The 13329-nt window shown below is 44.4% G+C and overlaps 1 protein-coding gene across 1 annotated transcript; it reads left to right on the top strand.

Annotated features, from left to right (window-relative positions):
* Positions 1 to 44: 44 nt before the first annotated feature.
* mrpl32 (mitochondrial ribosomal protein L32) lies at positions 45 to 12672 on the top strand. The gene is made up of 3 exons (XM_042331859.1): positions 45 to 162; positions 9791 to 9972; positions 12307 to 12672. Exons 1-3 carry the CDS (start codon positions 60 to 62, stop codon positions 12556 to 12558), a joined length of 537 nt encoding a protein of 178 aa, XP_042187793.1. The 5' UTR covers positions 45 to 59; the 3' UTR covers positions 12559 to 12672.
* Positions 12673 to 13329: the final 657 nt, after the last annotated feature.

Genomic DNA, 13329 nt, shown 5'->3' with positions numbered 1-13329 from the left:
CGCGGCCGGGGTTGGAACCCCGCGTCGGCTCCGGGCGAGCTTCTGATTGGATCGTCACAATGGCGCCGCCGGTGCAGCCGCTGTTGCTGCCGCTGCTGTTGGGGCGGCTCGCGCGCTCCTGGGCCGCTTTGCTGCAGGCGCTGGGACAGCCGCCGGCTTTAGGTGAGAGTCCTGCTGAGGGTGTGGGTGGGGGGAGAGAGAGAGAGAGAGAGAGAGAGGGCAGGGTAGGGTGTGGTAGGGGAAGGAAGGAAGAGGACTCCCCATCTTTCTATCCATCCATTCCCACCCACCACCTGCCTTCAGCAGCAGCTGCTACGCGGTCACCTCCGGAAGTTGATTGAAATGGCAGCACTTGGTTCCTTCCTGGGTCCGAAGAAGACGCCTCTCTTTTGTCACGCGGTGCACCCTCTTGAGCGCAAAGCCAACCCCCCCCCCCCCCCCCCCCCCCGAGTTTGCGATCATCCCGTCAAGGTCGCGCGCGCTCGCTTTTATTTCTCGTGTCGAAATGGCTTCGTGGTGGTGGTTGGGTGGGTGGTTGGGTGGGGTGGGGGTGCGCGCGGGTGGAGAGAGAGGAAAGCGGGGGGGTGGGGGGGTCCCCTCGGAGCTGAACTGGCTCCCAAGGTCACGCGCCCGGCGACGGAATGTCGGAATGGAGACAGCCCTCCGGGGCGGTCTCGGCGGTCCGGTTCCTGAGCCCGGCGGGTCCGTGGTATTCCAGGGCACTGTTAACGACAGCGCAGCCAGTCTGGCTGATCGGCGGGACTTGGAAGGGTAGATCGGTCACTGGGGGGGGGGGGGGTTGCAGGGAGTCATGCCACTCGGCTCCTGCAAGTCAAAGGACCCTAACGGGCAGGGTGGTCCTAGCTGGACAAGCAGCGGGAAAGCTTGCCGGACAGCAACATCAACGGCAAGCTCGGCGGTTTTAGCTGGTTAGACCCCAGCATTGCGCCGACAATTACAACAGCAAATTACAATTGTATAGCGCCTTTCGTGCTCGGGAGGACTTCCCAAGGCGCTGGACAGTCAAGGTTTTGCACCCGAGCCGGGGTTTGGGATCAGGTGGGTGAAAGGGCAGGGAGAGTGAGGGTAAGGAGGGTGACGTCCAAAGGCGCAGTCGAAGCGGAAGCTCTTGAGACGGGCCTTGAAGGGGGCAAGGTGAAGGAAATTGGTAAAAAAAAAGTATGTCCCATTAGATATAGAATGGGGAGGACGGCTAAATTGATGAATTAAGAGTTTGCTGTACTTTTGGGGTTTGTTGTACTTCATCTTGAAGTAAGTCCATGATGATATTCATCTTGCATACTTAGGGCCTCATGTGAGCTCATCATGTGTTGTCAACACAAAGTTGCCAATGTTCACTGCAAAACTGCCAAATTTTACTCTACGCCTTTTTATCCATTCAGGTTCACACTGGAGTCCTGTAGCTTATTGGTTAAAAGCAAGTGAGAGTTACCAGGTTCGATTCCTGGCAGGGTGAAACCTTAGGCAAGTTTCCTTCCTCCACACGACTGTGTTTACCTAGCAGTAAGTAGGAATCCTGTTGTTGGTCAATTAGCAGATCGCTTTCCCGGGGTAATAATCCCTCCAAAAGAAAATAACAATTTGGTCACTTAATCCATAACTGTTAGTGGGACACTGCTGTGCGCAATTGGCTGCTGTGTTTCGCCCACGAAATATACTTTAGTCAATTCACTTTACAGTACATTCTGTGAAGTGCCGGTTATAATAATCCTTACATTTGACTGAGCAGATATGTCCTAAAGTTCTTTACAGGATTTTATTGTAAAGTATAGTGACTATGTTTGTAGCTGAATGCAGCAGCAAATTTGTACACACCTAACTAACGAGAAGCCATGGAGGGAATTATCAATTATAATAATGATCCTTGCATTTGATATAGCACTTTTCATGTCTTCTAGATGTTTCAAAGCACTTCACAGAATAGACTGTAAAGTGAATTGACTGTATATTTGTGGGCGAAATGCAGCATTCAATTGCGCAAAGCAGTGTCCCACAAACAGTCGTGGATTGAAGTGACCAAATTATTATGATTTTTTCTTGAGGGATTATTGTCAGGCATGTGGAGAAGGACACTTGCCCAATGTTTCATCCTGCCGGGAATTGAACCCAGATCTCGCTTGCAAGGTGAGTGGTTGTTTTGGCCAGGACACTGAGAGAAATTCCCTTCATAACATAACATGTAGGAGCAGGAGTAGGCCATTCGGCCCTTCGAGCCTGCCCCGCCATTCAATCATGGTTGATCTTCTAATCCAACTCCAGCTAATAACCTGACCCTGCCTTATCCCCATATCCCTTAATCCCTTTTGCAGTAAGAAATCTATCTATCTCAGTCTTGAATATGTCTAAGGACTGAGCGTCAACAGCCCTTTGGGGTAGTGAGTTCCATACATTCACCACCCTTTGAGTGAAGAAGTTTTTCCTCAACTCAGTGCGAAAGGGCTGGCCTCTGATTTTAAGGTTGTGACCCCTGGTTTTAGTTTCTCCAACCGGGGAAACAATCTCCCACTATCTACTCTATCATGCCCTTTGATGATCTTATAGGTTTCTATAAGATCCCCTCTAATTCTTCAATATTCTAGAGAATATAGGCCCAAATTGGTGAGCCTATCCTCGTAACTCATCCCCTTTATCCCTGGTACTAACCTAGTAAATCTACGCTGCACCCCCTCCAAGGCAAATACATCCTTCCTTAAATAAGGAGACCAAAACTGCACACAGTATTCCAGGTGTGGTCTCACCAGGGCCCTATACAGTTTCAGCATTTTTTGTTTTGAATGGTGCCATAAAATCTGTATGACACATACAATAGACGCATAATGTCCAGAACATACAGATGTGACCTCACGTTAATATCTGACAAGGCAGTGCTTTCCCCAGGACTGCAATATCTGTGAGGCTGAACCTATAATCTTCTGATTCTCTCTCCATTCCCTTTGTCTTCCCAGTGTTGGAGAAATGTTTCCCCCTCTCTCTAGTCCATAGCACAAGATCAATCCCTCCGATAAAAGGTCATTTTCTAGACTATTGCAGAATTACAATTGCAACAACATGTTATCAGTAGGATAAAATTAACCTGCCTCACAATGCTCTAACCCAGCAAATAATCCTTGCATTTGATATAGCACCTTTCTCGTCTTCTAGACGTCTCAAAGCGCTTCACAGAATATACTGTAAAGTGAATTGACTGTATATTTGTGGGCGAAATGCGGCAGCCAATTGCGCACAGCAGTGTCCCACAAACAGTCGTGTACTGAGTGACCAAATTATTATTTTTTTTTGTTTGGTATTATTATCATCCCCGGAAAAGCGATCGGCTAATCGACTAACAATCAGGTTCCTACTTACTGCTCAGTAAACGGGCGTGTGGAGTAAGGAAACTTTCACAACATTTTGGATTGCCGGGAAAAGAACCCAGGTCTCTCACTTGCGAGGCGAGTTTTCTAACTACTGAGCTACAGGACTCCGATGCATTCAAATTCTGATTTTTATATTAAAATATGAATTTTATATATGACCTTGCATCAGAAGTCGAAAGGAAAAAACACTTGAAAGCGATTGTAGATAGCATTAGGTAAAGCTTTACAAATTACAAATGATTGCTCAGGCAATTTGGCACTATGGGGTTCTCCACTTTTAGAAGCTGAACAAGACATCTTGTTCTTTCCAGTCCTGAAACCTGCAAATTGTATTTTTTAAATACCTTCCCAGCTATTAAGAACAATTTCTGCTGGCAGACTGTATTCACTGGCAGGACATAGGAAAAGTCCAATGATGAACAGTCCAATGAAAGGATGAACAGTCCAATGCTTCGTGAATTCTTCTTCACAATGATGGTAAGAACTGATATCAAAGGACTAAAATCTAAAGGATAGTACCTCTGACACCCCCCACCACCCACAATGCAGTGTCAGGAGCTCAAAGTCCCAACATGGAGCTTGAGCTTGGAGTCCTGTAGCTCAGTGGTTAGAGCACTCGCTTTGCAAGCGAGAGACCTGAGTTCAACTCCAGGCAGAGGGTGAAACCTTGGGAAAGTTTCCTTACTCCACACAGAGCCTAATAATAATCCCTCCAAAAACAATAATAAATTGGTCATTTTCAATCTACGACTGTTTGTGGGACATTGCTGTGCGCAATTGGCTGCCGCGTTCGCCCACAAATACAGTCAATTCACTTTACAGTGTTTTCTGTGAAGCGCTTTGGGACGTCCTCCCGACGTGAAAAGCGCTATATCAAATGCAAGGATTATTATTATTATTGAACCCCAAGCTTCTGACTCTAGACGAGTGTTACCACAGAGCCAGGTTGAAGATACGGGATTATTGTCTACTGTGGCAATGGTTTATCAGTTCAATTCAAAGTGCCTCTATTTTTTTCTTTGCATTCACACTTCTAAAGGGTGAAAAGTGCTCTGTGTTGCTACCCTGTGTGAAGGGCGCTATATAAATGCAAGTAGTTGGTGAGGGGCAGGTGCTTCCTGAGCAGAATTACCACATGTGAAAATTGCCTCTTTTTTTTGCAATTGATTCTATTTGGGAGATGTAATGAATGTTGGTGACAACGGGTGATGAATATTCAATCTTAAATTGATTTTGAATCATAGAGCAAAAGTTACTATTGATATAATAACGGTTTGTGAATCTTGCTACATAGGCTCAGAGAAGGCCAACAGGATGCTGGGCTGATCTGGCGAGGCATCATTCTGTCTGAATAGTGAGGAATTTTGTTTGGTTTAGCTCTTCGCTCTTTTTTGGGAGGGAGAATAATGCCTTATGCTGTGTTTATTGCTGTTTTATTGGTTTTATTGTGCAAAAAATGCACACTGCTTGTTCTATTTGCCATGTGTTCCACTAGTGTTTGAAGGGGTATTTTTAGTGGAGAGGAGTTCAGACAAAAAGGGCTTCTAAGTTTGTGTCAGATTAGAACCTAAATCTATCTCTCTGCCTCCATCCTCGACTCCAGGACCACTGCTGTCCTGACAGAATATCTAAGGCCAAGACGAGAGCCAACTTTCTACAGTTGAGTGTCAACACGACCGAAGCTCTCCCGATTGGCTCCCGTCAGCGCCTCCACACCTCAGGCGCTGAGTGCATCACCATCCATGGATGCACACTGCACCTTACTAAGCCAGTCCGGAACCTTAGGTGTCTTGTTTGACCCTCAACTGTCCTTTCTCCCCCACATCCATACCATGACCCGCTCTGCTTTCCCCCACTTCCGCAACATCGCCCGACTCCGCCACTGCCTCACCCTTCAGGCCGCCGAGACCTCATTCATGCATTCATCACATCTAGGCTGGACTACGCCAACTCCCTGCTTGTCGGTCTCCCCAACTCTTCCCTCCACAAGCTGCAGATCATCCAGTACTCTGCAGCTCGTGTCCTCTCCCGCACCAGGCTCCGTGACCCCATCACCCCCACTCTCGCCCAGGTCCACTGGCTCCCCATCCCTCAGAGGATAGAATTCAAAACCCTCATTCTCACCTTCAAGGCCCTCCACGGCCTTGTCCCTTCCTATCTCTCTGACCTGCTGACCCCTTATCAACCTGTCCACTCCCTCCGTCCATTGGCAGTGATGCTGTCAGTGCCTGAGATGAGGAGTCGCTGACAGGAGCCAAGGGTTAGGGCCTCGGTCTTGTCAATATTCAACCATCTGATATCTGATATGCAGTTGGTCCTGAAATTGAGGTTTGAGGCAGAAAAATAAAGTTTCCTTGTACACGTGGAAGTGGACCCTATGTCTGCAGATGATGTCACCAACGGGGTGCAAATAGATGGTGAAAAGGAGAGGTTAGAGTCCTGAGGAACACTGCAAGTGATTGTGAGAGTAGAAGCCAAAGAGGAGACAAAGTGAAGATCTTGGAATACGTAAGAGTGAAACTAGGAATAGACAGAGGTGTGGAAGTGGAGCAGAGAGGAGAGATGATGGAGAAGGATAAAATCATTGCTGGTTTTCGAGGTAGCAAAGGGAGAACAAGGAGACAAAAGGAGCGCTGGTTGCAGATGGAGAGAGAGTCATTGGAGATGAGTTGCCTGGGCACACTTACCGCTCCAAATGGGGTGGAAGCCGATTGAAGAAAGTTGTAGAGGGACTGGTGGGAGAGGAAGGAGAAAAGGTGATTACAGCATCTTGAGGAACCAAAGCAGGCTATTTTACAGTTCATGAAGGGAATTGGAAAGACTATTCTTAAAAGTTAATGTATTTATAATTGCTATTTTTGATCTTGTTTCCAAAACATTACAACTTGACATTTAATTTCATTTATATCATCTCATTAACTTTCAGATTTTACACGATTAAATTATAATTGTGAATGTCTAGATTTGGCCAGATTTAGTCGCAGGAGGGCAGATTTCCAAATTGCGTCCTTTCACTCACCCTAGATGTTTCCTTCGAGTGGAAAGGAGACTAAAAGGCCCCAACAATAACAACAAATTACATTTGTACAGCGCCTTTCACTTCGAAGGACGTCCCAAGGCGCCTCACAGTTAGGGGTTTGGATCTGGGATGGGGAGGGGTAGGAGAGTGCTGTCAAAGAGGAGGATCTTGAGATGGGCCTTGAAGAAGTCAAGGGAGGAAGTGAGGTGAAGCTACTATGGGGTGTGGTTCCAAAGGGTGGGGGCAAAGAGGCTAAAGACCCGACTACCGATGGTGGGGTGGGCTGGTCAGGGGACATGGAGCACGCAGGAGCCTGCTGAGCGGAGTGGACATATCAATATGGATAGCAGGTCACAGAGGTAGGAAGGAGCAAAACCGTGGAGGGTCTTGAAGGCGAGGATTTTGAACTCTATCCTTGGGGGATGGAGGGGCCAATGGAGTCGGGCGAGGATGGGGGTGATAGGATCATGGAGCTTGGTGTGGGAGAGGACATGAGCTGTAGAGTTTTGTAGAAATGATCTGCAGCTTGAGGGAAGAGTTGGGAAGACTGACAAGCAGAGAGTTAGATGATGCAATGAAATACACCACTGTCTTTTCAACTTTAAGGATCCAGGCTAAATTGGTGTGATAAAATGCTATCCTCTCTGAGCCCCAAATGAAATGATTTTTGCCTGGTACAGTAACAAGAAAAGGCGGCTAATGTGAGAAAAAAATGCTGCAAAGATATAGTGCAAATGTTCTGAGATTGCGAGCAAAGTTTTTAGGATATAGTACAACAATACAAATTTACATTTATACAGTGCCTATCACATCCCAAGCGTTCCTGACCACAGAAACCGTTACTTACAGTGAATTCTATCCCCTCAATCTCTTGGGGGAAAGTTCTGCTTAGTACGTAGGAACCCGGTTGTTCATCGATCAGCGGATCATTTTTCTGGGGGTAATAATCCCTTCAGAAAAAAATAACAATAATAATTTGGTCACTCAACCAACAACTGATTGTGGGATACTGCTGTGTACAATTGGCTGCCGCGTTTTGCCCACAAAATATACAGTCAATTCACTTTACAGTAAATTCTGTGAAGCGCTTTGAGACGTCTCGAAGACGCGACAAGGCGCTATATCAAATGCAAGGATTATCATTAATCTTTTAAATGTAAAACAAGTGGAACTGTTAAAAGATAAATGAATTGGGGAGGAGAAGGAGGTGACAGGGATTTGATGATGTTGTGGGAAGCCCCTCACTGTTCTCAACAAATAAGATTATTTAAGAGCAGGACAAATCTCGTCAAATTCACAAGAGATGAAAAATACTTTGAGACGCCACCAGGGGTGGCTGTGCCCGTTCCTATTAGCGGAGGACATGCAGCAAATCCCAGGAGTGCTTGTGTAGCAGACCTCCTATCTGCACAGTGCACAGGAGCCAGGTGTTGTGGTTATAGTGTCGTTGACTGGAAAGCAGCTCTAATGAAGGCAGTTTATTATACCGGGTTCACTTCCTTTCTACAAACTGTTTTCTGCTGTCTGTATTTGTTGAAATAAAGTCCACTTGAGCCCTTTTCTGTGAAATATCGTGGAGTCCGAAAACTCCCCAAGAAAATGTCTTTTCAACAACAGCCGCCCTTCACTTCAGAGAATTTCAGGTTCCCCTGAATGCACATTGATGCCTTTGTTTTGCTAAACACTGATATATTTTTTTTTAATTTAAAATGATCTTTCTGTGAAATTCTTTTCCCACGTGCAATGAAAGTTGCAGTTTTTTTTTAAAATTGCAGTATTTCTTGAACGATTTCTTGATATTATCTCAGTTTTGATAACAACTTTCAGTTATATAACCCCCTTCACGTAGAGCAATATCCCGCAGCACTTCTTAACAGAGAAGGTAACAGATACCTTGTCAGTGGGGAGGGGGAGAAGAGAGAGCGTAGGAGGGATGTGATCATAGACACACAGAACCAGATGTGAGTAACAAAAGGAAACCGAGAGGTGAACTGAATGCCAAGGTAAGGCACTGACTGGAGAGAGAGGCAGGGATCGAGGAAATTGCAGCCAGAAGTTTGGAAGTGTTGATGGGAAAACCGAGGAGGGTGGCTTCCATCTTGTCTGTTTAGTTTTAAGAAAGTTGAGGCTCTTCCAAAAGTGGATGGCTGTCAGGCACGTGGTCAGAACATCAGTGAACCTGGAATCCCGGAACTTTCTTAACTTGTGCTTTGCGACAGAATAATGATATAATAATAATAATAATCCTTACATTTGAGACAGCACCTCCATATTGGGAGGTCATCTCAAAGGATTTCACAAGATTTACTGTCAAATGTGGAGTCGTGGAGTCCTGTAGCTCAGTGGTTAGAGCACTCGCTTTGCAAGTGAGAGACCTGAGTTCAATTCCAGGCAGAGGGCGAAACCTTGGGCAAGTTTCCTTACTCCACACAGAGCCTAATAATAATCCCTCCAAAACAAAAACAATAATAAATTGGTCATTTTCAATCTACGACTGTTTGTGGGACATTGCTGTGCGCAATTGGCTGCCGCGTTCGCCCACAAATATACAGTCAATTCACTTTACAGTGTGTTTTGTGAAGCGCTTTGGGACGTCCTCCCGACGTGAAAAGCGCTATATCAAACGCAAGGATTATTATTTATTATTAAATGTAGTGGCTGTGCATTTTACACGCGAACACCTAGAATGAAATGATGCAGAGCGAACCAATGATGAAATCCTGACTCAGCAGTTGTTGACTTGCTTTCTGCAGAATACACAGTCAGATCCGTGTTACACATAAACACATCACTCGGGCCTTTCCTGGTGGTGACGTACCAAATCTTTTCGATGTTGATCAAATTAAACTGGGAGCCCAGTGCTGGTGCAAATGTCTGGTACATTTGTCCAAAGGTCACATTTTGCTTGCCCACCATCGTATTCTCATAAATTTTTCTCTCTCACTCACTGTTAGTATTTACAGGTATTTCTTAGGTACCTGGGAAACTCGTATGCAAATGATGATCTCTGTTGTGATTCTCCCTGTATACAGGAAGCCAATAGCTACAATCCTGTCAGTTTAAGCTAACTGTTATTATTATTATTATTATTATAACTGTGGGCCCCATGGATCTAGGGGAATTGTGCATTGCCCGGCTTCTAAACACAGTACAAAGTCTGTAGTGTTAATTGGCTCAATTTTCCATGACCGGTTGAATCTCTGAAGCACATTTCCTACACCGTTGAGATCTCTCAAAAGCGCTTTGCAGAATATACTGCAAAGTGAGCTGATGTAGTATAATTGAGCGCAAAGCCTCGGGTGTAAAGGTATGGCTACCTTGTGGTTTCAAACATGTCGACAGTGATTAAACGTCAAATGTGCTGACAAGGTTTGCTTCCTTCTGTTCCTCTCAGCTCCTGCATTGGCAGTACATGCTCCAGTCGCTCTGCCTCACAATGAGTCTCACGATGATGGTGAGACTAACAGCCCCAGCTTTCTGGACAGCATCTTCTGGATGGCAGCACCTAAAAAGCGCCGTACTATTGAAGTCAACCGATGCAGGAGGAGAAACCCGAACAAACTGGAGAAAGTCAAGGTACTTGCACAGAATAAGCCACTGGAGCAACACTGCATTTAAGCAGCAATATTTTACTTTGGAGGTCAAGGGTTGTCTCTTAACTTGCCTCAAAATGGCTGTGGCTGAGTATATTCTGTGAAGTGCTTTGAGACGTCTCGAAGACGTGATCAGGCTCTATATCATTGCAAGGATTATTATTAGAAAATGTTTAGACTCAGATGGAATGAAGGTTTGAAACCATGTCTGCCCTTCCTCTCTTTTACCACCTCTACAAAGTGCTCTTCATTCAAAATACATAATAATAATCCTTACATTTGTTATAGCATAAGCCATGGAGAAGGATAATGTTATTTACCTGAACCGTAAAATATCTTAGCTGTGCTGAATCATGATTTGAATAGAGTTTCTAGAATCCTAATTTTATATATTTTGGAGGTCTTGGTCTGCCTCCTGAATTTAAGCTACATCTGAAACAATTTTTATGCTCCGCTGTGCCCTGAATTCTGGTTAATGTTCCACATCATGTTTTACGACTTAGCAAGTCATTCACTTCATCACTGTGCGTAAGTAAACTGTCAGGTGTGCCTATAAAATACACAGTCTCTACAGTAAATATTGTGAGCACTTTGAGATGTCTCAAAGATGGCATAAGGTGCTATAACCAATGAGGAATTATTATTAACTTTTGTACCAAATAACATCAAAGCACTGTGGAAGAAAACGAACGCAAAGCTGTTATAGAAATTCAGCATTGCAACCTGGTGTTGTAATTTCATAGGTTACACTGAATCCAATGAGGCCAAATTCTATTCTAGATTGCTTGGTGATTAAACAAAACCGGACAACACACAAGAAACACAACAAGAAAACAGTGTAACAGAATGTAAACTTGTTTTTTAAAAAAACGGCTTTCAGTTATAAAAAAACATTTGTAAATCCATATTAGACTCAGTGGAACCTCAAAATACCACCAAGTGATCTCCATTCATATGTCTCCTGAAATGCGAGTTGAGTACTGCCAGCAAATCATTTGAAAACCTGGTGTTTTGAATGAAAATGTAGCAAGCGGAAAAACTCCCAATTATCAATTTCTATAGAAACCAAATCCGCTCTCTCCCAAGCCTAGTGATCATTTAGGAGGAAATTTTATAATACTGGTCACTTTAATAAAATTGACATCTCCCCATGCTCATATTTCCCAATACAATAATTTGTAACATGTAGTAATTTGTTACATGCTGTGATTTTCCACATTAGCACACAGCCCCTCAGCTGTTTAATAACGTTTATACAGCATGCAGCAACAATTACTTTCAATAATTGTTTTCAAGTTTCCCAACTATCCAGGCTTGTCTTGTACTTTGTTTGAGTGCCTGCTCTGGGGTCAGCTTCTCATAGTTTAGAAAATTTAGGTGGTGCCTCAGGGTCTTACCTTGACATGTTGCACGGACACTAGTCATTGGTTTTATTACCATTTCAAACCTTACTTGGATTGCAACGAGTTGAACAGGGCGACCCCATATATAATGCATTGGGCTCCATTCATGATGTCAGATCGAGTTGTAACAAAGTCAGGTCACAGCTGATGTCATTTCCTTCCCAGTGTACAGGAAATAACATCAGCACCTATCAGCCGACCTGGACATCAGCCATTTATTTATTGCTGGGAAGCCGGGTGTACCGAGATTCCAGTAAAATGACAACAGCCACAAATGTACATTTGTACAGCGCCTTTCACATCTGGAGGACGCTGAGGAGTGAATGAGCCCACAGGAGATCTACGCTCTTAATAGAATCTCACTCTCAGAGGGAATGTGTTCCAGGGGCTGCACAATCACAGTTACTGTCATTTGGAGGAAAGGCTGTTAGATGTTAGATGTTTGTACTATTGTAACATCTGAAAATAACTTGATTGTACGTGTTTATTTCTAATTACTATGTTTCATATATAGATCTGCAGGGGATCGACTGGTTAGTGAAGTGGGTTCGCACAAAGCATTGTCACCTCTGGGACCTGGGTTTCATACTCAGCCTAGACTTAATGATGTCTGTGTCTGTCCTGCAGTCAACTCTGTGGCCCCAGCACAAGTATTTTAGTATTAGGTTAATTATCTCACTCATTGATACCACAAAAGATGGCTTGTGTGGGAAAGCAAAATAGTGCAATGGGGAATGGGTGAGTGGGAGGGGTTGAAATTGGAGACTCGGGAGATTAGCCTGCAGTAGCTGACTTCTGCCAAATCTGAAGTGCTTGATGCTGACGTGCCTGCCTGCCTTCAATAAACACAAAAATTCAGGTAATTCTAGTAATTTTACATTGATTTCTTACATTGCAATTTCTTCTGATTTCAGAACAATATAGAGGTCTGCCAAGAGTGCGGGCATTTGAAATTGAAACACGTTCTCTGTAGTTTCTGCTATCAAAAAGTTCAGCGTGAGACAAGCCTTATAAGAGCTCAGATTCAAGCACAGGAAGGGAGACCACACAACGCACCCGCTGTAGAGACGGTGGTATTGTACGAAGGAGAGAAAATGACAGACACTGAGAACCAGAGGGTAATTGAACGGAACAGAAAACGCCCATTGTGGTTTACGCAGTACTGATGCTGCGAACTCCCAATCTGATTAATGATTCTTCTTTTAAAAATTGTTGGGGAACTGGGTAAATTGTCTCAATTTTTTTTGAAAAAATCACTAATAAAAGCAATTCAAATGAGACCACTTTCGACTGGGTTTCACGAGCAATGTGTTTCAGCAATCGGAAAACCTAGACATTGTGTTACCTTAAAGAACTATTTTCCACAGACCATGCTGTGGTTTTAAATGGGTCTAGTCATCTGTGACAAACATGGAAAGAAATGTAATAGTGGAATGCTTAGCTACAAGTAGGTACTGACACAAAGACCACAACAGCATTTAAAATGCAACCAGATAAATGTTTGAAGAGGAAACATTTAACGGTAAGGGGAATGGATTAGAGTTACATAGTGATGCAGCATGGAATACAGCCAATTTGTGCATAGCAATATCTCACAAACAGCCATGAAGTGAATGGCCAATTTAATCTAGGGGATTGTCAGTCAAGATACCGGGAGAAACTCTCTTCTCAATAGTGCCATGCGATCTTGAAAGTCCACCAGAACAGACAGACTGGACCTCTGTATCATGTCTTTTCTGGCAGATGGTGCCTCTGACAATGCAGCACACCTCTAGCACTGTACTGGTGTATCAGCCAGAGTATTGGAGTGCCCAGACTGACCTCAAAATCCTGAAATGAGGCTTGAACCCACAAACCTCGCAACTATAATTGAGAGTGCTACAACTGCGCCAGGCTGAATAGCCTGGTGACTGTCCTAAACCTGTTGTGAATGGCCT

Source organism: Callorhinchus milii, unplaced genomic scaffold (genome assembly GCF_018977255.1).
Source record: "Callorhinchus milii isolate IMCB2004 unplaced genomic scaffold, IMCB_Cmil_1.0 Scaffold2, whole genome shotgun sequence".
NCBI classification, from domain to species: domain Eukaryota; kingdom Metazoa; phylum Chordata; class Chondrichthyes; order Chimaeriformes; family Callorhinchidae; genus Callorhinchus; species Callorhinchus milii.
This window is presented reverse-complemented; position numbering and strand designations above follow the sequence as displayed.

Bases quoted from the DNA above. Each gene is read 5' to 3' on its own strand.
- mrpl32 (XM_042331859.1), top strand. From the start codon at position 60: ATGGCGCCGCCGGTGCAGCCGCTGTTGCTGCCGCTGCTGTTGGGGCGG. The intron at 163-9,790 runs GTGAGAGTCCTG...TGTTCCTCTCAG, and splicing joins GGGACAGCCGCCGGCTTTAG to CTCCTGCATTGGCAGTACAT. The intron at 9,973-12,306 runs GTACTTGCACAG...TTCTGATTTCAG, and splicing joins ACAAACTGGAGAAAGTCAAG to AACAATATAGAGGTCTGCCA.